Below are 27287 nucleotides of genomic sequence, written 5' to 3' on the forward strand. Positions count from 1 at the left end.
CATTGGCTGAAAAGCTTTGGGACGTCCTGATATTGTGAAAAGCGCTATATAAATGCAAGTTCTTTTTTTCTTTATAAACAGACTCTTCCCCTTTTGCAATAACTCTCAAATCTGTGTCAGCACATGAAAGTAACTTCCACACCTTTATCCAAAAACAATATCTGCCCACACCCCGACTTTAATGCAATAATATGTGTCTAGTGTTTGCTTCCACTTGGTGACCATGTTGGAGATATGTATTCTTAAACCAATTCTTGTGCTTTTCCTAGGTTTGACCTCTATTTATGAGGTAGTTGGCAGCTGTGTTGCAATAGGACCCTCCTGAGACAGAGGTTGCCTTCATCTCATGGCAGCTGACTCTTGAGATGGACCAACTGCAGGCTGCACCTCTTGTGTTGCTGAAGGAGCAGCCTGTTCCTACCTCCTTTCAGCCACATGTGCAAGCATTAAACATGTACTGCCATCCTGAGAGACAGCATCCATGCCCTGCCTTGCCACTGATCTGCAGAAAAGCAAACATAATGACACCAATGACATCAGTGAAGCCCTGCCTCATGATTGCCTATAACCGATTGCCAAGCCTATCACAGTTGGAAGAGACCGCCATCTCCAGTTTGGCATCCAAGACCTCTATGGCAGCAGACTGAGCATCTTTACGGGAAGCACAGACTGCCCTTAGGATCTCTGTTGGGGGGTCCGATGTCATTGGAGCTGCCACATGCTCCACGGTGGGCTAAAGTGTTGTGAATCTGTGGCCGCCTTCCGCACACAAACTCTGTACTCTTGACTCCACCCGTGTCTCCGGCCACTTGTCTTGGATTGTACCAGACTCTTCACAATCTTGGCGTCCTCTCAACCCTTCCCTCAGATTCCGACCCCATATCCTCTCCACAAAGACGGTGTACTTCCACTGACGTGATGTCGCCCGCCTCAGTCCTACTGCTACTGAAATGCTTTGTCACCTCCAGGCCTGCCTATCTAAATGCTCTCCTGGCCGGCCTCCTATCTGCTATCCTCTATAACTTTAGCTCATCTAAAACTCTGCTGCCCACATGCTATCCTACACTAATTCCCAATACCTGACCCTTCAAATTTAAAATTCACATTCTTGTGTTTCAGTCTCTACGTTGCTTCAACCCTCCCGATCTCTGTAACCTCCTTGAGCCCTACAACACCCCCACATCCCCAATATTCTATGTTTCGCTAATTCTGGCCTCTTTTGCACCCCCATTCTTGTGCCCCACAATTGGCAGCCGCACCTTCAGCAAATTGCCATTCCGTCCCTCCATCTTCCTTTCAAACCCCCCACCCCCCCTTAAAACCCAGCTCTTTAATCAAGCTTTTGCTACTTCCCTTTATATCTCCTTTGGCTCGGCATCCTTTGTTTTGATGACATCTCTGTGAAGCACTACGGAACTTTTTTTTATGTTAAAGGTACTATATAAACGCAAGCTGTTTGTTGTTTCAGTGCTGTATCAGAGAACCTGTCCTCCTGACCTGATGGACCTTTTTCTCCAACAAAATTTCCATTGTACAGTAAAAAGCATTATGATGATGCCTACCTCTTCAGACTGCTGCAGGCCTTTAAATTCTGCCCGCAGTAAGTGACCTCCCAATCAGAAGTATTTCTGATGCCTCGAACTTGCCTGAATTATTCAAATTAGGCTGACCCCTAGAAATTATGGTGTGGTCGGTGCTCAGGATAGTGAACACGAGTTGTGCTCTACCCTACTTCCAATTAGAAAGTCTAGGCTTGGTCTCTATTTGCTGTTCTGGGTTCAACCTCTTTGTTTTTCTCTCTACTGATGCATCTACGAGTTACCTTGCTGTTTAGTTTCATATTTCAATGCTGTTGTTATTACTTGTGGTCTCAATGCTGCTTTCTCAAGAACTAAGGATGGGGCCCATTATGTGGCTTCATATACAACAGAATAGGGGAAGTAAATTTGAACTCAGATTGCAATTTTCTTAAATGGACAGAGTCTCCTTTGGGATGGTGGCAGTACTCTGCTCATTTGTGGAGGTTGAACTATCAAAGAATGAAGAAGCCCAAATCTCCCCTGTCTAATCCAAAGTGTTGCTGTATACAATGTTATTGTATTTGAATTAAATACATCAGTAGATTTGAACAGTATACATCATGTGCATTATGAAGGTAAGCTGTGAAACTTCCACTTAGCTAATTTCTAGCCCAAATATGAATGCTAAACCCAAGTGAAAAACCTTGTGTTGTATGCAGCACATGCATATACTATAAATCAGCCTGGAACATTAAGTAGAAATGGTGCACTACAATGGAAGAGCATTATATATACTGATGAGATGTAGAATTCTAAATACTTATGAAGAGCCATACTATCATCTTTGGCATGTTGTACTGTTGTGCGTTAGCCACCACCCCAGCATTATGGAGATTATGGGGTGTTGAGGCATGCTATAATCCACCCCAGAAAATGTCTATAGCGCTGAGAGCCTTGTTGTATGCAAAAATCTGAAAAACAAATGAGGCCGAAGTCCTATAATGCATTTTGAGTGCTTGAGACATTGGGGGTAATTTTATTCCTCATGAGCGGGTGGGTTAGGGGCAGGTGGGAGGTTAAATTAGCAGTTTTTGGAGCGCATCCCGGCTTTAAGTGGGGACGGGACCTCCAGGTTTCTGCACTCAACAGAAACCTGGAGGTTCCATCCCCACTTAAAGCCGGTGGGCTGATATTTAAAGGGCCAATTCAGGTAGTTGAAACATTTTAGGTACTTAACTTTTTGTGGATTCTGCAACAGAAACGGATTGTGCAATAGAACGTGTCTCCCGTGGCTTCTGAAACATGTCATTGAAATGGAAGCGAGTTGCAGCTGAAGCTCATTTGGCCCTTTAAATTAGTGATTGACACATCTCAATAAAAGGTGAGGTATTGCAGCTGGGCACTCAGACAAAGATTTGGCTGGGAGTTGTGTGCGCTTAGACTAAGATTTCTTGATTGAGACTGAGAATTCTTGTGTTCAGACAAATTTATCCACATTTTGGAGCCCCTCAAACTGATAAGATCAGGATGTGGGGGGTGGGGGGGCATGATGGATCTATTCCACAGTACATCTGAGAAGGAGGAAAATGAAGATGGGGAACCCATCGCCAGAGTATGCCCTCATCTCTAACAGGTTCTCATAATGAGATTTTCAAATTGAGAACTTTGAAATATTCAGGCCGCCTAGAACAATCACCACCAACACCACCCCCCCACCCCCGCCACATTTGTACAAAACAGTTATTCAATCATGCATACATCTAATGCACACGTGCCAAATGGGTGGCATCATGTCTTGGCATTTATGAAGCACATGAAAGGATGAATTCACAAAAGAGACTCAATAATGGCCAAGACATGGCAGTAGTGGTGATAATGATTAAATTTAAGGTGCTATAACAAAAAAATATACAAATTAACAACATGACAGCTCTTCAAACACCCTTGTGCATACACTTGGTGAATTACAATTGTTTAGCCTTTCTCTTTCTAATGCTTCTACGTGGTGCATCCACTGTGGCTTCAGCAGAGGTATTGGCAGGTTGCTCAGATCCCTACCCTAACTGCTGAGATGCTCTCGGCCTGCTACCTCTGGGTTTTGGAGCCCGTGAGGGCCCTGCCAAAGACCGCACCATCTGCACCTATGCAGGGCAGACTTGGCCATCAGGAGAGGAGACAGCATTGCAGGTACTAGTTAAGGAGGGTGAGACGTGGGCGTGCTTTGAGTCCCCACTTCCATGCCCCCTTTCACTATGATTCCTCTTCTGGGCCAGTGCTACATCACTCTTACCACTCTGCTGGCCAACAGGTTGGTGAGCAGATGTGCCGCGTTGTAAGGTCATGGCCTTTTAGAAAGGAGTTTACTCTGTTAACCGCCCCAAGATGGGCAGTAATACAAAGGAGTATCTAGGCCCTTGAGTCAAGACTTAATGCACTGATTTGCCACCTGAGTGCAGACAGATGGAGACATGAGCCAGAGTACCACAGTGTAACCCTTGCCCCCAGAAGCCATCCTTCCACCCTGTTGTCTTCACTGAAAAGAAGAGGGACATATAGGATTGCTGTAAACCAAAGGCATCATGTGAACTACCAGAGAATTGGTGCATGATTCACTGCAGGTGGTCACAAAACATGCATAAATATGGGAATAGAATCCTTTGCAGTTGACATAGCCCCAGGGGATGGAGAGTAAATGGTTGTTCTGCTCAGAAATTCACTTTAAAGTGGAAAATCAGAACTAACGGCCTAAAATGAAGGAATTGGCATAACCTTGGACATTAAGAATTCCGCTGCAGGAACATCCATTTTATTTCAACAAATCTGGGTAAATGGTTAGCTGACACCAGAAAAGAAATGACCATGAATGCTGCCAGATTATCATAGAAACCCAGTTAGTTCACTTCAGGGAAAGGAGCCTGTCACTAGTAAATAGTCTAGCCTACATGTGACTCCAGGTCCATGCAACATGGTTGACTTTTAGTGTCTTCTGAAATGGCCTAGTAAGCCATGCAGTTCTTCAAGGCAATAATAAAGGTGGCCTTGCCAGTATCACTGACTTACCAAGAATAAAAAAAAACTTAATTCTATGAACTGTGGGCAGGTCATGGGTCTCAACACAATGGGAATGTACACAGAAGGAAGAATATGTAGGATGACACATTTAGAGCTTAAAAAGAATGACAATTCAGAGGCAAGAAAGGCTGTGATGGAGAGAAGTTGGAGGCTGGAGGTGGGAGAGAGATCACTTATCAAGCTACTTTCTATATCCTGTCCTGACATTGGAACAATATTGAAGTCCTGAATGGGTCTGAGTTTTATAAATCGTTGAGTTATTCGGAAGTAAAAGATATGTTTGGCACAAAAGGGAAAATGAGCTTCTTGGAGTTAGTTTTAACAATGAAGGAAATGTGGGAGTTCCATTTGAGATCAGTGGAGTTTGAGGTTCTGAATAGAACTTTCTTATTTATGGGAGTTGTACACCGTGACAAAATGTGACTGAAGTCTTGCACAACATTGATAAATGGTAAATGTTTACGAGCTGTATAAAAGCTGCCAAAGAATATGATGCATGACTCTACATACTAATGTAAAATTGGTCTATGTTATTAGCTTTATGCTTGTATATGAGTATATATGAAAGCAAAGCTATTTACAAAAATAGTAAGTCTTCAACTTATTTTAGAAGTCACTGCTTTTATGAAAAAGTGTCAGGCCATTTACTTATAAACACTATGGGCCAGAAATTGCGCAGAGCAGCGAGGCAACGCTCACCGCAGCTCCTGCGAATTTAACTAAAGAAAATACTTACTGCCGGCTCTGTGGCGTCAAATTGCTTGAATTTGAACTTTAAACAAAATATGCGCTATCAACCCAGCCTCCGAGCAGCGTGAGTTGCCGCAGCTGGAAACATCTGTGAGGAAAAGACAGGCCCACAAAATCTGTCAGGAAGAGAAGTCACGCCCACATTGCTCAAGCAGACTTCATTCATTTAAAGTTAGTATTCTGTATGACATTGTAAATAAAAATTTTAATTTTTTTATAAAAAGCCGAAGAAATAATTAAATTAAAGAGACAGAAGGGAAAAAATGTTTTTAAATTTAATTTTTTAATTTAAATTTAAAAATTTTTTTTAATGACCAAAAACTATTAAAATAAGGAATAATATGAGCTTCCACATTTTAAAAGTTAATTTTTAGTTGTTTGGCAGTCATTAAGACTAACCGCGCTGTTAAAACTTAGTTTAGACCTGGTATTTTTAAGCGTACCTGTTTGGTGACGTAATTAGTTACTTTCCAGCCGAGCAGATAAGCAAGTTGGCGCTTTTTCAATGATTGCTCTGATTGCAGCGTGCGATGTCCCTTTAATTCGATGCTGTCATATCGCCGGCGAACCACTAGGAGCAAGTTCACGATTTCCGTATTTTACTGCGCATATGCAAACACAGGAGTTTCAATTTGCCACCAAAAACTGAGAGCACTGTTGAGCTCCTCCGTTATTTCAGGAGTGATTTCTGACCCAATAAATACTTATTTAAATCTGGCCTCAAGTCATCACATCACTTGTGTGTGGTTACGTTTTGCTGATAATGTGCAGCAAAACTCTTCTGCTTTTTTGCCCTTTCTCCCTCCCCAAATGAATATAAGTGCGTCAGTGACACTTCTTTCATGCAGTCTGTGCTTTTTATATGGATTCTACTGTATAATGAAAATAATCAATTTCAATGAAAATAACAAGTACATTCAGTCAGTATTATCGCAGTGATCTACTATATCCCCTTGGTCACTTCAGGAACTTTGAGGGTGAAGTAATGCTCTCAGCCTTTGGCAGAGGGGAATAACACAGTCCAGATCATTTCTTCAATTCTTAAGTCATTAGTTCATTAGGCACTGGAACTTTCAACTTCACTCAAAATTTGTACACTAGATTACGTTCATGTTGTGTCTCTACCAGCTTATTATATCATTTTGCTTGCATGGATTTTTCATTACTGTATTGGACCTTTTTAAATGAGCTGTGCATTTTTCACCCAACCAACAGAAAATAAAGCCTCAATTTTAACTTGGGGTACAGATCAAGTGGGGGTCAGGCGAGAAGCCCCCATGATATCGTCGGCGTGAGGTCTGGGCAATTTTAATTCCCATGGCTCATTTTGATTTGTTTGATTGGTTGCCCTTCTGACTGTGTAGGGATTCGGGCAGCTCGCCTACATGACGGTGCAATTTCCGATGCGCACCCCGAGACGAATTTAAAGCAGGGATGCACCTTTTAAAGCGAGGTTGCATTCCTTGCTTTGATGTTTGCTTGTCCAACCCTTGAAGAAATTTTGCCAACAAAGGTAAGGCAAAGGGATGCCCCTCTTTTCTGCCCCCCGCCCCGCTTTTCTGATGCCTCCCCAGAGTTCCTAACGGAGAAAGCCAGGTCAAGGAGGGAGGTATTGTTTGCCTGTAGCCACCAGAGCATCCCCAAGGCTACTATTAAGCAGGCCTGGACAGAAGTGCTGATCAGATCAGTGCCACCAGCATCACCCCGAAGACCTGGGTACAAGTTAGAAAGAGTTACATTGACATCAAGTTGCAAGGGTAAGTACATTTCTTCACCTTTCCACTTCTCTCATCAACACCTGACAGCACTACTTTCACTCCTCCCCCATCACTCTCAACAATTCCCTCCCCTCCATCATATCCTGTTGTATACAATCACAAGGGCACACTGCAAATTCTCTCTTTCTCATTCCAAGCACACTCACTGCATCCTTTGCTCTCTTCATGCTGCACATTAACACCATTCTCTTCTCACATCCTAGCACTTGTACAACTAGCAACTCCTCCCACCACTCCTTCCTCACAACACATTCCACACATTTGGCCATCCATTTATTGGCACTCCGCGTGGATGAAGCAGAGGGGTCTGCACGTAGTGAAACGCCAAACACGCGTAAGCAGCAGCAGGTACTGGTGGTGGGAATAGCCCAGGAGACAGCTCCCCAGGGGGCGAAGTCCTCTTCCAACTCTGCTAACCAGGACAGAGGTGAGGACTTCAGGGGCCCAGCTGCGAAAAGAAAACTGCTTGCCTCACTCAAGCAGCTATACCAGGTAATGGTAGGCTTGCCAAGGTGTTTTAGCACCATGGCTGAAAGTATGGAGGAGTCCGCTTCCAGCCTATGTGATGCAAGTCAGTGTCACTAGCCTTTGCAGCTTTGGTGGATGTTCAAATGGTAGCAATGCAGATACTGGGCTCAAACCTGTGCTCTGCTTTGGAGAGGAATACATTTGCCTTGCAGGGACAACTTGGAGCAAATGGATAGAGGGCTTCAAGGAGTAACTACTTTGCAGTCTGCTCTCCTGCAGATCAGCGGATGTGTTAGGCCCCACCACAGGGGACCATAGTGGAACTATAGGAGCAGTACATGTTGCCCTCTCTCTGGATGTCAGCACATCTGCTCCTTCACCACGTCGTTAATCAAGACCCACATTGGTGCCAGCAAGTCAGCTGGGCCAGAGTGCTGCCGGGCCCTCACAGGCTCAAGCACCCAAAAGTCAAAGGCCACTTGAAGAACAGCAGCCTCGGCTTTGCTGAGGCCACTAGGAGAGAACCTCATAGGAGTAGCAGAGTTAGTAAACCTTCTATTAAGAAAAACATTATGGTTTGATCACTTGAGTGAAATGAATGGAAGGTTTGAAGATTTGCCATTAAATTAACAGCTTTGTGACTTGCACTTTGGTCTGCAGTGTGGTTTAATAGCAGCGTCTGAGTCTGCATAGTCATTGAGTCGATCATATGTAATTCATGTGGAAGTTGTGTAGCTTGTTTGAATGATCTTCAAGGCAGGATTAAGGGAATGGTGAAGGATTTAACAAGACTGTTGATGCAGAGGGGCTTTGTGTCAGTTTTGAGGGCAATGGAATGAGCAGGTCACCGGAATTGCTGAGCAATTAAATTAACTCATCCCTTGTATCTCTCGCCACAAGATGTTGAGGTGGCGTTCCGTCTTCTGCTGCTTTTTTTTTATTCGTTCATGGGATGTGGGTGTCACTGGCAAGGCCGGCATTTATTGCCCGTCCCTAATTGGCCTTGAGAAGGTGGTGGTGAGCCGCCTTCTGGAACCGCTGCAGTCCGTGTGAAGAAGGTTCTCCCACAGTGCTGTTAGGTAGGGAGTTCCAGGATTTTGACCCAGCGACGATGAAGGAACGGCGATATATTTCCAAGTCGGAATGGTGTGTGACTTGTAGGGGAACACGCAGGTGGTGTTCTTCCCATGTGTCTGCTGCCCGTGTCCTTCTAGGTGGTAGAAGTCGCGGGTTTGGGAGGTGCTGTCGAAGAAGCCTTGGCGAATTGCTGCAGTGCATCCTGTAGATGGTACACACTGCAGCCACAGTGCACTGGTGGTGAAGGGAGTAAATGTTTAGGGTGGTGGATGGGGTGTCAATCAAGCGGGCTGCTTTGTCCTGGATGGTGTCAAGCTTCTTGAGTGTTATTGGAGCTGCACTCATCCAGGCAAGTGGAGAGTATTCCATTACACTCCTGACTTTTAAAAAAATTGTTCATGGGATATTGGCGTCGCTGGCAAGGCCGGCATTTATTGCCCATCCCGAATTGCCCTTGAGAAGGTGGTGGTGAGCCGCCTTCTTGAACCGCTGCAGTCCGTGTGGTGACGGTTCTCCCACAGTGCTGTTAGGAAGGAAGTTCCAGGATTTTGACCCAGCGACAGTGAAGGAACGGCGATATATTTCCAAGTCGGAATGGTGTGTGACTTGGAGGGGAACGTGCAGGTGGTGTTGTTCCCATGTGCCTGCTGCTCTTGTCCTTCTAGGTGGTAGAGGTTGCGGGTTTGGGAGGTGCTGTCGAAGAAGCCATGGCGAGTTGCTGCAGTGCATCCTGTGGATGGTACACACTGCAGCCACAGTGCGCCGGTGGTGAAGGGAGTGAATGTTTAGGGTGGTGGATGGGGTGCCAGTCAAGCAGGCTGCTATATCTTGGATGGTGTCGAGCTTCTTGAGTGTTGTTGGAGCTGCACTCATCCAGGCAAGTGGAGAGTATTCCATCACACTCCTGACTTGTACCTTGTAGATGGTGGAAAGGCTTTGGGGAGTCAGGAGGTGAGTCACTCGCCACAGAATACCCAGCCTCTGACCTGCTCTTGTAGCCACTGTATTTATATGGCTGGTCCAGTTAAGTTTCTGGTCAATGGTGACCCCCAGGATGTTGATGGTGGGGGATTCGGCGATGGTAATGCCGTTGAATGTCAAGGGGAGGTGGTTAGACTCTCTCTTGTTGGAGATGGTCATTGCCTGGCACTTATCTGGTGCGAATGTTACTTGCCACTTATGAGCCCAAGCCTGGATGTTGTCCAGTTCTTGCTGCATGCGGACTCGGACTGATTCATTATTTGAGGGGTTGCGAATGGAACTGAACACTGTGCAATCATCAGCGAACATCCCCATTTCTGACCTTATGATGGAGGGAAGGTCATTGATGAAGCAGCTGAAGATGGTTGGGCCTAGGACACTGCCTTGAGGAACTCCTGCAGCAATGTCCTGGGGCTGAGATGATTGGCCTCCAACAACCACTACCATCTTCCTTTGCGCTAGGTATGACTCCAGCCACTGGAGAGTTTTCCCCCTGATTCCCATTGACTTCAATTTTACTAGGGCTCCTTGGTGCCACACTCGATCAAATACTGCCTTGATGTCAAGGGCAGTCACTCTCACCTTACCTCTGGAATTCAGCTCTTTTGTTCATGTTTGGACCAAGGCTGTAATGAGGTCTGGAGTCGAGTGGTCCTGGCGGAACCCAAACTGAGCATCGGTGAGCAGGTTATTGGTGAGTAAGTGCCACTTGATAGCACTGTCGATGACCCCTTCCATCACTTTGCTGATGATTGAGAGTAGACTAATGGGGCAGTAATTGGCCGGATTGGATTTGACCAGCTTTTTGTGGACAGGACATACCTGGGCAATTTTCCACATTGTCGGGCAAATGCCATTGTTATAGTTGTACTGGAACAGTTTGGCTAGAGGCGTGGTTAGTTCTGGAGCACTAGCTTCCTCACTTTCCCCCACGTCTTCTTCATCTGATGAGGACTGATGCTATTGCTCTGTCTCCTCCAAATTCAGATATCTCTCTCTCTCTCTCTCTCCCTCTACTGTGAGGTTATGCAGGATGAGCACCCCATTATGATGCACGTGACTCTTAGGCATGTTGTAGGGAACTCATAGACCTGGCGAGACACCTGAACCTCTGCTGCAGCAACCCTATGTTGTGCTCAATATAATAATCCTGATGGTGCCATGGCTTTGATTATATCTGTTTAGCTCAAATGTGGCAAGGTAGCAGAGGGGTATTATGAGCCATGTGTGTTGGGGATATCCCTTGTCCCCCAGCTGCCATCCTGCCACATTCATAGGGTTAACTATTGTGGGGGAATGGTAGATTGTTGCAGGATAAATGCATCGTGACAGCTGTACCTTGCACAAACTTGCATGATTCTGTTTCTGTGATCGGACACTACGTGGACATTAAGAGAGTGGTAGCCTTTATCGTTATCAAATGTTGCTGGCTGGTGTTCTGGGCCCTGATAGCAACATGTGTGCAATCAATGATGCCTTGGACATGAGGGAAGCCATCCACTGCTGTAAATCCCAGACATCAAAAATATCCTATGATCCACTGACCTGCAGTTCAGTGCCCCTTTAAATATAGCCTCAGTGGTTCTGAGAGATCAATCCTGCCAGGTTTTACTTGCGGGTCAGGCACTGTGCAGAATGTCTGAGATTTTTAGTTAAAATTGTGATGAGGTCCTAGTTATGTCGTAGGACCCCAATTTTAATATATCCACGAGGCCCCAACCGACCAATGCCAGGCGCCTGTTCCGAATCCAAAAACTATGTGGTTAAGATGGCTGCAGGTGAGAGCGCATCGGGAATGCAGCGGTAAGTTCACGACTGCTATTTTGATCACCCACCACTCCATTCTTGGGTGGGCAGGAATAAAATCAGGGGTAGGTCTTGATTTTGCGACCGTGTAAAACGGGTGATAATGAGTCGGCAGTCCGTTTTACATCCTTCTCGATTTTTATTACTATTGACTTCAATGAAAATAAAAATGGGGAGAGATGTAAAATGGGCTGCTGACTCACTATCACCCGTTTTACACGATCGCACAAAGTCTTTCACTGTAATAGAGAGGACCTACCCCTCTCTATTACAGTGAAATCCGAATTTCAATACAGTATATCTGGATACGTGCAAACATCAAGAAGTTTTCCTCTGCTTCGAAAAATGGGTCACATTCAACAGAGTAACAAATAGGAGAGCTTGCTTTGTTTATGTGGAAAAGTGATCTATTATTCATAACAAATGGCTCCCCTGGGACCTGGGTTTTAAATGCCACTGTGCCTTTTTTTTTAGCAGTAAAGCTTCTGCACCTTTCAAACTTTATTCTCTTTGAAACCTGAAAGTTTTATGGATATGTGACTGACTGCACAGTGCTGCTGCCCACCAAAGAATTATGGCATTATTGTATGAATTTCAGGTATGTTGTACACCTTGGCACATAAGTTTTAGACCTGTTTATTGCTTTTGAAAGGCTAGGCGCAAGTTCAATGTCCATAATATACCGTGTGGACAAGGACATTATTGCAATAATGTACATTTTCTAAAGCTAATGTACAGTTGTATTTGTTAAAATATTACATTCGGAAGTTAGCAATGTTTGCTAGGTTCTTAGATGAAAAGTAGGAGAAGATTAAACTACATATGAGTTAATGTCTGAAATAACGATGGAGTAGGGGTTGAATAAGAAATACAACAGAGACAACAATAGGAGTTGGATGGAGTGGTTTGTTACAAAGTTATCTCTTCATCTTTGGAATCTGGATTTTGATTCACTCCAGAATCCTAATTCTATGGGTTTGTGCTCTTAGTTTGGAGCCCGCTGGGCATCGCCCGAATTTCTGATACCCACTCTTGGCAGCACAGCCATGTGTCTGGAACATAAAATTGCCATATAGCATACAGGGCTACTCACTATCAGCCATAAAGGTCCTACATGAATGAGTTTGGGGTGGTTTCAATCCAGTTACCATTGGATGTATGCCTAGTGTACAAAACTGTCCACAATTCAGTACAAATTGGCAATCTCACTCAAAGGAGGCCAAGTAGTTTAGTTACAAATGATAATGAAAGTAAGTGTGGGATAAACATTACAAAAATAAAAGGGTGAGATGGCTTTGGGATGAGAGTCCTCTGATCGTTAGGTGTGGCAATATTTTGAATTTTGCCCTTTATAAAATGCACAAAGAATTACATTTTAACTTGGTAATGTAATAGCTGGCTGCTTCCTGTGTCTTTTAAAGCACTTTTTAGGTTTTGTAAACTTGCCTTTTCTGGTCATTACTGCTGTGGTTTTCTGCAATGTTTTCTTGTATCCAATGCAGGTTCTCAGTGAGGAAGTCTGAAAAGGGCAGGGAGAATTACATAGAATTACTTAGAATGTACACCACAAAAACAAGCTCAAAAGGTCCATGCCAGTGTTTATGCTCCACACGAGCCTCTCCTTCTTCATCTAACCCCATCAACATATCTTTCTATTCCTTTCTTCTTCATGTGTTTTTATGTAGCTTCCCCTTCAATCCATCTATGCTAGTCGACTCAACTCCTTGTGGTAGCGAGTTCCACATTCTAACCACTCTCTGGGTAAAGAAGTTTCTCCTGAATTCTCTATTGGATTTATTAGTGATATCTTATATTTATGGCCTCTAGTTCTGGTCTCCCCTGCAAGTGGAAACATCTTCTCTAAGTCTACCCTATCAAACCCTTTCATAATCTTAAAGACCTCTAGCAGGTCACCCCTCAGTCTTCTTTCTAGAGAAAAGAGCCCCAGCCTATTCAATCTTTCCTGGTAGGTTTAACCTCTCAGGTCTGGTATCAACCCAGTAAATCCTTTTTGCATCTTCTCCAGTGCCTCTGTATCTTTTTTGTAATATGGAGACCAGAAGTGTTCACAATACTCCAAGTGTGGCCTAACCAAGGTTCTCTACTTCCTCTGGTTGCAATGTGTTTGCAACATTGTAAACATTGCGGGAACATTTTCTTTATTGATTTTGATATCAAAAACACATTCTTTTAGAATGTTTGTACAATTTTGCTAGTATTAGTAACAGAAACCCTCCATCCATTTTATGAAGTAGCGATCAAGCAATCCAGGAAACCTCATAACCAAATGAGATTTCCTCTGTTGCAACAAGAGGTAGCAAACTTGTAAATGCGAAGCTTACAGTCGACCATAGAGGCCAATCAATGGCTACCTCTTGTTGCAGCCAGCTGTTATGTTACCAGGCTAAAATGTAATTCTTTGTGCTTCAATCTGTTTTCACAGGCATAATTTTGTTGGCTGTTGATTGGCCTCTATGGTCGACTGCCTAAAAACTTGGGTTATCCCCTGAAACTTGGGTCTGGCAACCAAACTGATCCAGTTAGGACTAGGGCTGCCAAATTTGGTTGGAGGTTTGATCACATGACATTGGAACATGTGACATCTGCAGATGCTAACGTGTACCTTTATAAAGGTGGGGTTGCCCTGTTGTTGAGTATCTTTGCTCGTGGTATTGCGCCAGCAACTGTTGTGCGAGAAGCTCCGAGAACCAGGAGGCCACTCGTGAGTTGGTGGAAGAGGGCAAACCGAGGGCAGGAAAGAGGGCAAACTGAGGTCAGCGGAGGGATTCACAGGCGGGAAATCAGAGGTGGGAAGAGCTTGGCTTCCACCATTAACTAATGGTAACTCACTGAAATTGCACATAACTAATAATATTGATAACACTCTGATTCTCCTCATAATCAACAGTAATGCAATAACTCACTGATAGTCTATATGAACTGGTAGTAATAGATATAATGCCTGATATCCTACCTGTAACTAGTAGTAATCCTACAACCTGATGAGTCTGAGCCACAATTTCCATCAATTAAACACAAGAAAGAACGAGGCCATCATCTTCAGTCCCCACCATGAACCTCGTACACTCCCCAACCAATGTTTCAGGTTGAACCAGACTATTTTCAACTTTGTCGTCCTATTTGATCCTGAGCTGAGTTTCCAAATCCTCAACACATCTAACAAAGCTACTTAAATGCACATAGTTTTTGCTAGCTAAAAATGTGCATTAAACTGCACTGTGCACAACAGGAGTGTTGGCACCTGAAAGAGAAAGATAGGTTAATGTTTCAGATGGGACGTTTATCAGAACTGAATTTTTTTTAAAAACAGGGGATAACAACAAATCATAGTCAGGGCTTCAAATATGTAAACTACTTTCACACAGTAAATAGATTTAAAATTTTGGAGAGGCTATAGAGTATTGTATACTTTACAAAAAACATTTAAAATGTACTGAAAAGATAAAGGGACGAATAAGAGAGGCTCCATAATGGAAGAGGGAGCAACAGAATGTGACTGAGAAAATTCAGCAGGAAAATTTGTGAAACTTAGGTATCAAGTTATTGAAGTTCATGTTCAGGTAAATCTTGGACTTTCAGCAGGAACACTGTATTCACAGGGACCATGATTCAGAGATGGGGCTCCCAGCCAGACTGTGTGAGCATGGCTCCTAGCTGGAAGTACCAGATCACAGAATTACCCCTATTGTTCCTAAAGTTTGTACTGAACCTTGTGATTAAATTCTGTTCCTGAAGATGTCTGGGTTTGGTGCTTGTGATAGGCTTATCGTGGTATTTTGACTTAAATTCTTAAATAAGAGTCGTTTTTACAAATTTGTGCTCCCAACATATTAATGGGTAGAAAAGCCTGCAGGACCACTGTCCTTTACCAAATTCTTGTGTACATTTGGCATGTAAAGCCAATCACTGGGAGCATAAATTCATAAAATCTATCCTGTGATGAATTTCAGGAGCTCCCATTCCTTACACAGATGCCACAATACCCACAGCATGCTGCAGTAATATATCCTGGTAACATATCCTGTAAGTACTCATAAAAGAAATTAACCCATTTCTAGTAATAGTCATTACATTAAAGGTTATAAACTACAATTGCACCACTCCCTAGGACTGGATCTGTTGCTTAGCAATAGCAGGAGATAACAAGGAGACTCAGCCACCCTAGCTATACTATTTGTTGATGGAAACCTAATCAGCATGCATCAGAGTCACAGTATGTGGTAATCAGTTCCAATGAAACTTGACTACTGCTTTGGTTTAAAGTGGCTGCATATGTTGCAAGAGCAAAAGAAATGGGAGATATCTCACATGGGTGTATTAGGCTATTATTAATGTAAGATCCAGTAATGTGATGGTAAGCAGCAGATATGCTGAAGCACCTCTGGCACTCACTCCCTGCATTATCGGACATGGAGGCCTAAGATCTGCAACATGCCTGGTAGGGTCAGCACAGCCCTATGCAGCTGACCAGTGCAAAGGCCTGGAGACCAGAGTCTGCACACAAACTGTACACAAGGCTCACTAGGACCATGAAAATTATTGAAGTTTGGGGACCTGCCCATAATGTGACTGGAATGCCTGAGGAGTGCTCTAGTGCCATGGTGCTAATTGGTAACTGATGCTGAAGGAAAGGCATCTGTTTAAAAACCAAAGGTTTCCCCTGGCTGGCTTTTTCAGTCTCCATCTTTTTCCCCTACTCTCCTCACCACCACTACCTTCTTTCCCTTCCCCAAGAATCCCAGCCCCTCCACCCCCCAGTGCTTCTGTTGCATCAAGTGTGACACGAAAGTGCCAGAAAAATATTGAAATAGGTTGACCTTGCAGTAGTTGGTAAGGTCACCTCACCCATGCGCAGGTGCACAGACCCCAGAACAGCACCTGGTAGTAGTTTAGAAGCTGGGTTTCAAAATGCTAATTTTTCATAAATCCTATAGCGTTTCAGGCTAATTGCAAATGATATTTACCTTTTTAAGAGAGATCTGCTTAATGATCCTGTCAGCTCCAACTCTAAAGCAGCTGGTAGAATAATCTATGGCGGGAAAGAGACAGAGATTTTGTATGAATTTAAAACGAATTTCAGAGCGTGATAAAATGTTTAATAATTAATGAAATATTGATAACTTGCAGATTTGTTATGAAGCTGAGTGAATTCGTTCTCCAAAATGATGAAAATGGAGGTTTAAAAACTGCCACACAAATGTAACTTTTATAACCTTTATGACAGCCTGCTGGTTGCTCCCAGGTCAGAGACCATCTATACATGTACTTATAAGCCAGTGCTGCTCTAAGCTAGCTTGTACAGAGCTCCAGTGTGTTTTACTAGCAGAACAGTGTAAACATGCTAGCAACTTTTAATCACTCTGTGTCTTGCTTTTGTCAGCTGATTCAGAACAATTTCACGTAAAGATATAATGTTTATATAATGCAGTGAAATTAAATGAAATTACATACAGTATCTTGTACATGTCAATTGACTAATTACACTGTCAGCCTATTTTACATGGTCAATTTTCATGCTGTCCATAACCCTTTCTCCCTGGGCCAATACAATCAAAAATAATTCATTCTTACAATCAGAGGCAGTTTGGTCAGATAAGTATTGGCCTTTTGTATTTTCTGGATCAAATGCAAATTACAACTGAGAATGCTGCCCAGACAAGTAAAACTATCATTGACATGTAGCTTTAATTCCCCTATTATGATCTTGAGTTCATTGTCAAATTGCAGACTGGTGCATAAACAGTCTTTTTTAAACTGATGATCAACATATAGCAAGGCTGACCCATCAAACATATCAACAATCAATAATGTTAGAGGGGAAAAGCATGGAATAAAAGTTGATGAACAGTGTGTACAGGTCTGCTCAGTGGCGTAAATGGGACCTACCTGGATGTCCGGGTCTGGATGACTATTAAAACTTTCACTCCATTATACTTTTTGAGCCCTTTAGATAATGTGGAAATTTTTAAAAGGAAGAGAGAGGTGGACAGGTAGCGAGGTTTGGGGAGGGAATTCCAGAGCATGGGGCCTAAGCAGCTGAAGGCTTGGCCATCTATGGTGGGGTGAAAGGAGGAGAGGATGCACCGGGGGCCAAGGTCAGAGGAATGGAAAGTTTGGGGAAGGGTATTGTAGGGCTGGAGGAAGTTACAAGCTAGGGAGGGCAAGACAATGGAGGGATTTAAATTCAAGGATGAAAATTTTTAAATTTGAGCCTTTGGAAGACCAAAAGCCAATGTAGGTCAGTGAGGACAAGGGTTATGGGCAAGCTTGGTGTGGGTTAAGATATGGGCAGTAGAAATTTGGATGAGCTGAAGTTTATGGAGGGTAGAGGATGAGAGGCCGGTCAGGAGACCATTGGATAATTGAGTCTGGAGGTGACCAAGGCATGAATGAAGATATCAGCTGCAAATGGGGGCTGAGGTAGGGGTGGAGGCAGGGGATGTCATGGAGGTGAATGTAGGCTATCTTTGGATATGGGGTTGGAAGCTCAGCTCAGTCAAACAGGACGTCCAGGTTGAAAAGAGTTTGGTTTAGCTTGACACACTCTGGGGTTGGAGTTGGTGGGGAGGGTATTGACTTGGTGCTGGGGGTGAAAGAAGTTGGCTTCGGTCTTCCCAATGTTTAGCTGGAGCAAATTACGGTTCATCCAAGACTGAATGATGGACAAGTAGTCTTACAATACAAAGTAACTGGAGGGTCGAGAAACATAGGGCGGAGTATCATCAGCGTACGTGTGGAAGTATCCCAGATGTCTGTGGATAATTTCAGTAAGGGCAACATGCAGATGAGGAAGAAGGATGGGTAAACGATTGATTCTTGATGGATTTTCAAGGTGACAGCATGGGGTGGGAACAAATCCATTACTAGAGGTGGTCTGGCTATGTTTGGATAGATTAAGAGTAGAACGAAGCATGTCCCACTGAAATGAATAATGGAGAAGAGGAGGGTGGTGTGATTGACCATGTCGAAGGCTGCAGAGAAGGTGAGGAGGGATAATGCAACACGGTCACAGTCATAGAGAGCATCATTCGTGACTTTGGTTAGGGCCATTTCAGTGCTGGCTGGGGCAGGAACCTGATTGAAACCTATGGGGATCATCCAGGAAAGTGGAGTTGAGGTTGAAGATCAGCCATGATCTGATTGAATGAAGGAGCAGGCTCGAGGGGCCATGCAGCCTACTCCTCCTATTTCTTATGTTCTTATGAAACAGGCAGCCCGATTTTAACTCTGGGCCGGTTTTCAGCAGGTGAGCATCAGTTTCAGTTAGAAACTCCCCCGCTTCTCCAGAAATGAGGCTGGGGTATGTTAACTCCCAGCCTCATTTAAATCCCGCCAGCCGAATTCCCACCATTGCGTGGCCTGGAAGCTGCCCGCCGACAACAGGTAAGAGGCAGGAACACTTGCCGGAGTTATCCCACGGGGTCCTGTGGTCGGTGGTGTCGATTCCATGGAAGAGAAGGCACACCTGCTCCAATTTTCTGATTGGACAAAAAAAAGGCCTTTTCTGTTTGGAAATCCAATTCAGGACAAAAAACTCTCAAAAGCAACAATAGAAACGGCTGCAACAAAGGGGGAAAGTGAAGTATGGCTCTGAAGGAAGTATTTTTTTTTACAAGGGAGAAATTACCCAACCATTGTGTCTCCTGTATTGCATCCAAGTATTTAAGGGAAAGTGCCTCAACTGATTTCCCACAATTGATGTTTGCAGAGTATTCATTTGTATATGAATGTTGAACAAATAAGAACATAAGAAATAGGAGCAGGAGTAGGCCATATGGCCCCTCGAGCCTGCTCCGCCATTCAATAAGATCATGGCTGATCTTCGACCTCAACTCCACTTTCCTGTTCGATTCCCAATATCCCTTGATTTCCCCTAGAGTCCAAAAATCTATCAATCTCAGCCTTGAATATACTGAACGACTCAGCATTCACAGCCCTTTGGAGTAGAGAATTCCAAAGATTCTCAATCCTCTGAGTGAAGAAATTCCTCCTCATCTCAGTCTTAAATGCCGACCTGTTATCCTGAGACTATGCCCCTTAGCTCTAGACTCTCTCAGCATCTACCCTGTCAAGGCCCCTCATAACCCTATATGTTTGAATGTGATTACCTCTCATTCTTCTAAACTCCAGAGAGTATAGACCCATTCGACTCAACCTCTCTTCATAGGACAACCCTCTCATCCCAGGGATCAATCTAGTGAACCTTTGTTGCACCACCTCTAAGGTAAGTATATCCTTCCTTAGATAAGGAGACCAAAACTGTACACAGTACTCCAGGTGTGGTCTCACCAAAGCCCTGTACAATTGTAGCAAGATTTCCTTATTCTTGTACTCCAACCCCCTTGCAATAAAGGCCAACATGCCATTTGCCTTCCTAATTGCTTGCTGTACTTGCATGCTAACTTTCTATGTTTCTTGTATGAGTACATCCAAATCCCTCTGAACACCAACATTTAATAGTTTCTCACCATTTAAAAATTATTCTGCTCTTCTATTCTTCCTACCAAAGTGAATAACCTCACATTTGCCCACATTATACTCCATTTGCCACCTTCTTGCCCACTCACTTAACCTGTCTATATCCCTTTGCATACTCGTTGTGTCCTCCTCACAGCTTACTTTCCCACCTAGCTTTGTACCGTCAGCAATTTTGGATACATTATACACGATAGAAAAAAAAAATCAAGGTTTACACAATAAACCATTTAACTAAAAGAGCAGTGATGCAACAAGAGCCTAACTTCTGCTTTACTGTCCTACACCTTTAAGAGATTAATCACCTCCCATCATTTCAGATGCTGTGCTTCCACCCCAGATCCACATCACTTTTAAAGCAGGAACGCAGCAGCACAATTAGCCTCTTCCCAATTTTTTTAACATTTTTTCTCTGCTTGCTGCTATCCCACAGCTGTCTTGCTGACATTAGATCTCAGTCACTCTGCCACCTACACATATTTTCTTAAAGCAGTCGTTCTCAACCTTTTTCTCAATATGATCACAATGATTTACCATGTTTCACTATAAACGGAGATGTAATAGCCTAGAATTTGCTGTAGTAGGGCAACAAACAGCGCCGGCCATTAGTTAGACTTGCCCTTACCTGTTTAATCTCCATGATATTTTGCGCTGGAAGTGAGAGGGAAACGGTGTAGCGCCCTCTACAGGGCATCTGGGACCTGATTGAACAGGGCAAGCAACTATGTATCTCCTTAAGTAATCAGATTGAAGGATTGTGAAATTACCAGCACAAGGACTAAGAAGGAAGTGTAAATCAGAGTGGGTGAATTCAATGTCAAATCAGGTACAGAAAGAGAAATAAAGAAAGGGAAAAAAAGATTGGATTAAGAGAGAGAAAAAAGAGTCAAAGAAAAAAAAAATTTTAATTCTTAAAAAAAAATCTCCAACAACAATTAAAACATGAAGGAATGAGACACCACCCTTGTAATAGCTAATTTTCATTGCCAGAGAGTTTGACTGGCAGTAATTAACACTTATCAAGTCATTTGATATCGTTCCTATGAAGCGCCTTTGGACACTTTACTACGTTAAAGGCGCTATATAAATGCAAGTTGTTGTTGTTGTTAAAGGGTACTTAGACTTGAAATGACTTGACTTAACTTTCTGTGGCGAGTTTGGTTCATATCTACCTTGCAAATACAGGAACTTCACACCATTCAATGCATTTCAATGGTGAGGCAGACAGCGAGATACTTCTTTCGCAAAGCTAATGGCAGAGCAGTGCATCTTGGACAGCAACTTTTGGATATCTGCGTTTAACTGCGCATCTGCCCTCGCCTGAAGTTGCTGTACGATTTACGCATAAATAATGGCAAGCGCCATTGCCCTCACTTTTATTTTGATAGCAAATTCTGGGACAATTTAAAAAGTTTTACCTTGTACTATAATTGAAAAAAATTTATTCTATGAACAAATTAGATTGAAATATCTAACTAGTGATACTGTAGGTATTTTATGATATTTTTAAATATACCTATCTGTACCTTTTTGTTTGTGGGAGTTGGTTACCAAAACTTGCTTCAATTTGATTTCCCAGAATGGAATTATGAAGATTGTGTAATCATCCATCACAAATCAAGCCTGAATACCAGAAGTTGCTGAAGAAAAAAATACATGTCCTGCATATGTTATTAATTAGAACAGGACATGATACTGAACAGTTCCTCTGGGACTAAGTGCCTGAAGTTACTGAAAGCTGGCAACTGAAACAGCCTTTCACTCCTCTGGTACATTCCAACCTAGGAACAAAACAAAAATGCTTGTTATAGTTTGGGTGGTCTTAACCTTATCCTGGATCATTTCAGCTTTCATATCTTAGATCACTCTTGTGGACAAGTCCCAACTCCTCAAAACTTTCATGAGTGTCTATCCGTCCTTGCATTGAGATCTAAATTTTCAGTAACATGCCTAGCTAAATGAAAAGCAAACCCAAACTGGTAATTACTTTTAGGTACTGGACTGTCTTATGCCCCAGTCTTTGAAAGGGCAGAGCTCCACAGCAGGCCTTAACATTGAAGAAGCAAATATTTTTAACAGTTGTATAAGTTGAATATTTACAGTTAACTAACTCAAGTAGACAAAATAATAAAAAGATCCCAAATCTAAAGAATTTTTTTAGCAATGACTTTTAAATACATAAGACATTTCCTCTTTTATCTTTCAGGGATATTAATCTATCTGATCTGAGGTTTCTAACTCCAACTAACTTGGGCTGTAGTGCGAATCAGGCGCCCAAATTACACTCCAGCTGATGTTCTTTCCCATTGATGACGTTGGTTTTAATTTGAACAAGATAGTTTCTTTTGTATCCCAAAAGGGAGTTATCAGGACATCCCAGATGTTAAATATTGAATCACTCAAATACAGACTCAATCATAAAGAATATATATGTGAAAACTGTGTGTTATAATTTACTCTCAGGCCTTTTACCAAGGAGACTAACAACAAGCAAAAATTGTATCCGGATAGGCCTTTTCTCACTGCTAATCTCTCTCTGCACAATGACTATGTCTTAAAAGTGATCGCTATCAAAACAACATGGGTATTAGGTTTAAACTGGCGAGATTTAAATTTCCCATAAATTTACATTGTATTTACCTTTCATGCCTTCTAGCTCCTAAGTTTTACATCTCCGATGTAGGGAATGCCACGTGCTATACCGGTCAGTGCCACCTCCTTCATGTTGCTTTGTCCCCCGGTGTGACTGCTTCCAGCTCTCTGGGATTGCTTCGGTTCACTGTGTACTTCAATAATTTGGATATGGGGTAGAGGGATTGGTGTCTAAATTTGCAAATGATACTAAAATAGGAGGTATACTAAATAATTCTGAGCAGCAAAAGAAGCTGCAAGGGCTGCTGATAAGATGGTGGAATGAACAAAAAAGTGGCAGATGGCATTCAATGTCAGTAAATGTGATGAGGTATATTTTGGTGTAAAAAAATAAAATTAATAATACTTTTGAATGGGGGAAGGTTGGGAGATGTGGAAGGGTAGAGTGATTTAGGGGGTTCTGGTTCACAAGACATTAAAAGCATCAACTCAAGTGGATAAAGCCATAAAAAGCTTAATGCCTGGAATTTACTCTGAGCAGCGAACAAACGGCCATCGCTGCTCATTAGATTTAAATTTGCCTATAAACGATCCAAGGGCTTTAGTGCGGGAACGTCCTCTATTGGTGAGCTACAAAAACTAGAGTGTCCTCTCCCGGGCATCTGTGAGCTGTATGAACAGGGAAAAGATCACTCTGACTCCTCAACCAATCAGATTGAAGCATCCTTGACATTCCGTGCAGTCAGAACCAGGAAGTGAAAGCTACAACAGTTAATTCAATATAAACTCAGTCAGAGAAAGCGAAATAAAGAAGGAGTAAGAAATATTGAAATAAAAGACAAATAAGAGGCAGAAATAAAAAGTGAAAAAAGTATTATTTTTAAAGTCAACAACAATTACAATCAGAAGGAATGAGACTCCACATTTTTAAAAGTTAATTTTCAGTGCCAGAGAAGATTTTTGACAGTTAATTAAGATTTACCACGCCGTTAAGTTAGTTTAGACCTAAAAACCCAGCACACCTTTTTCTGTGTCGATTAGTTCATTTCCAGCTGGGCAGTGCAGCAACTTTGTGCTAGTCCATTCATTTCACTGGCGAGCTGTACTACCCGTGCAGCTTTCAAACGGGCAGGGAATCTCGTAGACTAACTTCTGGATTTGCGCGTTTGACTGTGCATACCTGCTCGTTGAATGTTGCTCTTCCGTTTGCCCTTAAATAATGGTGAGTGCTGTTCTGCTTTCTGTTATTTTTGGAGCAAATTCTAGACCAATATTATTCTGGGTTTAATGCAAAGATTATAGAATATAAAAGTTGAGATGTAATGGTGAATCTATATAAAACCTTAGTAAGACTACAGTTAGAGTACTGTATGCAGTTTTGGGCTCAACACTAAAAGATGTTGAAGCAATGGAGAGGTTACAGCATAGATTCACTACGATCTGATATGAGGAAATACAAATATGAAGAAAGACTTCAACAATTGTGTCTGGTTTTGTTAGAAGAGAGGAGATGTAGGGGTGATCTATTGAGGTGTTTAAAATTATGAAGGGATGGGGCAGGATAGAATGAAACAGACTGTTTCCAGGGATTTGAGGGGTTTAGAATGAGGGAAAATGGATATAAGATTAAATTTAAGAGAGTTAGAGAGAGCAGGAGAAACTTTTTTTTAAACCCAGAGTTGGTGATTAAAGCAGAGACCTTGTCAACATTTAATAGGTCAGATAGATGGTTGGAAGAAAAGGAAATAAAGGGATAAGGGGACAGGGTGGGCATATGGGATTAGGGCTGCTGCTTGTGTGTGGGATAAACACCAATATGGACTGGTTGGACTGAATCCATGTTGTAATTTCTATATAATTAAACAAAAATAAATGACTGCTTACAGTGCTACACCGTACCACAGGTGGCAAACATTCCTGTGATCTGAGTAAGACTCAAAATTAGTTCCGCCTTTTAAGTTTTTGCCAAACCATTGAAATTAAACCTCTAGTATCTGTCTTCGAAAAACATATCGAGAATAACTTTTGAGGATGATATGTGGAAGAGCTGCATATTTTCAAGAATGAAAATATTCTTCACAACTTTGAGGGTTGAAGGTTTAAGTTCACACAACAACCTTTACTGATGTATTTGGTATATCATATTTATTGTCATTGTTAACATTACAAAAGTGCACTTATTCATCTTTATAGCAAGAAGTTTCAAATGGGCTCATAGCTACAAGAATTATCAGGTTGTTATGCTGTTTACCTTATTCATTATGTTTAATCCTCTCCAAGCATTATATTTATGTTTTGATTATGGGAATTGTATATGTTTTCATGCCATTGACAGTTTTGTGAATCTTTACAGCTTCAATTATTTATTGAACATATAATGTGCTTCTTTTATGTTATTTTGTTACAGTTACCACAGTCTTTCTCAAAGGGCACATGAGAACCAAAGTCTCTGAGATTAAAGACCGCATTCTACAGTGAAGGCTTGATTGGCTAAGTGGAAAGGAAACAGATGATGAGCAGGAGATAAAGTTGGATATTTTAAGAAGGGACCAGAAATGTTGTACAGAAGACTGCGGTATTTCAAGTATAGGCTTCAATGGATTCTGACAGGAATCTTTTGTTTAGTGACATTGCTGTTTCTTACAAGCCGTGACAAGGATCCTGTAAACCAGTACCGAAATTTGGAGCTTGTTGAAGAGAACCGTAGATATTATGTAAACTGCACAGATATCATCAATGGAGATGAAGAGGCAATAAAACTGGCTAAACTGCAGACAATCTCAAATGTATATAAAAAACGTCCTGTGCTAAGTGAAAATGATTACATAGACTTGACCAAACACTGTGCCAACTTCACCAAGTTACAAAGATATATCACATTTCCACTTAGCAAAGAGGAAGAAGAATTTCCAATAGCATATTCAATAGTAATCCATCACAGAATTGACATGTTTGAAAAACTTTTACGGTCAATATATGCAACTCAGAATTTTTACTGTATTCATGTTGACAAAAAATCATCTGAGACCTTTTTAGCTGCAGTTAAGAGCATTGCCTCATGCTTTGACAATGTCTTTATTGCCAGCCAGCTCGAGAGTGTAACCTATGCATCCTGGAGCAGGGTTCAGGCTGATATAAATTGCATGAAGGATCTCCTTCAAAGGAATTCAACATGGAAATACTTGATCAATCTCTGTGGCATGGATTTCCCCTTAAAAACCAATTTGGAAATGGTGGAAAAACTCAAGGCCTTAAAAGGAGTAAACAGCCTAGAAACAGAGAAGACCTTGCCCCATAAAGAAAAGAGATGGAAACACCAATATAAGATAGTGAATGGAAAAATAAAGGATATGGAAACTAATAAAGAAGCTCCTCCAATCAAAACACCAATGTTTTCAGGGAGTGCTTACTTTGTTGTTAGTAGAAGTTTTGTGGAATATTTATTGAGAAGCCCTAAAATACAGAAGTTTATTGAATGGGAAAAGGACACTTTCAGTCCAGATGAACACTTGTGGGCAACACTCCAAAGAATGCCCGATGTTCCTGGATCAGTCCCTGTTAATAACAAATTTGATGTCTCTGACATGAACTCTTTAGCGAGACTGGTTAAATGGAGCTACTTAGAAGGCGACGTTTCCAAAGGAGCACCTTATCCGCCATGCACCGGTGTACATGTCCGTTCAGTGTGCATATATGGAGCAGGGGATCTGAAATGGATGCTACAGCAGCATCATCTATTTGCCAATAAGTTTGACATAGCTGTTGATGGTGTTGCACTTCAATGCTTAGAGGAGCATCTAAGACATAAAGCTATTCGCAATCTTTTAAGCTCTATGTAGGCATGAACTTCCTAAAGATCTAGGGATGAAATTTCTCAAGATAAAATGGGAGCATGCCTGTTTTTCTTCATAATTGATGATCTGCAAAGACATCATAGGAACATTGAAACATGATTCCTGCAACTGTAATTCTGTTTTCTGGTAGATAATTATGGAGAAAAACAGGCACTATTTCCACCAAATTTGCCAGGCTGGTACTGGTAGATGGCTCATGACTTGATCAGGCCCTTTGGCTGATTTCTGCAGTAGAAGACAAGATTTTAAAAAGTACTGCTTCTTTGTTCAATGAACAAAGCAAGTATACTTTCTTGCCTAATTGAGATCATGCTGAATATTTAAAGGAGAAAACTTCAGGCCGAGTCATTCATATTGTTCAGCAAGACTATATGCTATTTTGCATTATTGATTCTTAAAAATAATATACCTGATTTGGTTTTAAAGCAGGGACCATTTGATAGCTACTTGATTTAAAATTACAATATTATATTCAATAAAGTTTCTTAATGACAACCAGTATTCTCAATAAAGACGAACTCTGGTCTTCTCAATCTGGTTCAATCCAAATTTAGTAATTACAATTTATTAGAATATATCAGAGTCCTTTTTGGACTCTGTTCCATGTACCCCTTTAAGAAAAGGAGTACACACACAGTGGAAGTTTTGCAAACATTTGCACATTAATATCTGTGGTTAAAATGATTTACCGTCATGTAGTTCACATTTTTTGTTCTAATTTTATGATCTTGTACTGTGCCTGTACACCACATCCAACTTACATAGAATTACATAGAAATTACTGCACAGAAACAGGCCATTTGGCCCAACTGGTCTATGCCGGTGTTTATGCTCCACACGAGCCTCCTCCCTCCCTACTTCATCTCACCCTATCACCATATCCTTCCATTCCG

At 42.1% G+C, this 27287-nt stretch overlaps 1 protein-coding gene across 3 annotated transcripts in view; it reads left to right on the forward strand.

Moving 5' to 3' along the window:
* LOC137320515 (beta-1,3-galactosyl-O-glycosyl-glycoprotein beta-1,6-N-acetylglucosaminyltransferase-like) overlaps nt 1–26835 on the forward strand; it is an 80212-nt gene extending 53377 nt beyond the window's left edge. For 2 of the 3 annotated variants that reach the window (XM_067982202.1, XM_067982203.1), the window contains exon 2: nt 24948–26835. In XM_067982202.1, the coding sequence (XP_067838303.1) occupies nt 25096–26379 (1284 nt within the window). In that variant the 5' untranslated portion in view covers nt 24948–25095 and the 3' untranslated portion in view covers nt 26380–26835. Of the gene's footprint in view, nt 1–12004; nt 12051–24947 lie in introns of those variants that run through there. The other variant, XM_067982204.1, reaches the window with a different exon arrangement.
* The last annotated feature ends 452 nt before the right edge of the window (nt 26836–27287 follow it).

Source organism: Heptranchias perlo, chromosome 4 (assembly GCF_035084215.1).
Source record: "Heptranchias perlo isolate sHepPer1 chromosome 4, sHepPer1.hap1, whole genome shotgun sequence".
NCBI lineage: Eukaryota > Metazoa > Chordata > Chondrichthyes > Hexanchiformes > Hexanchidae > Heptranchias > Heptranchias perlo.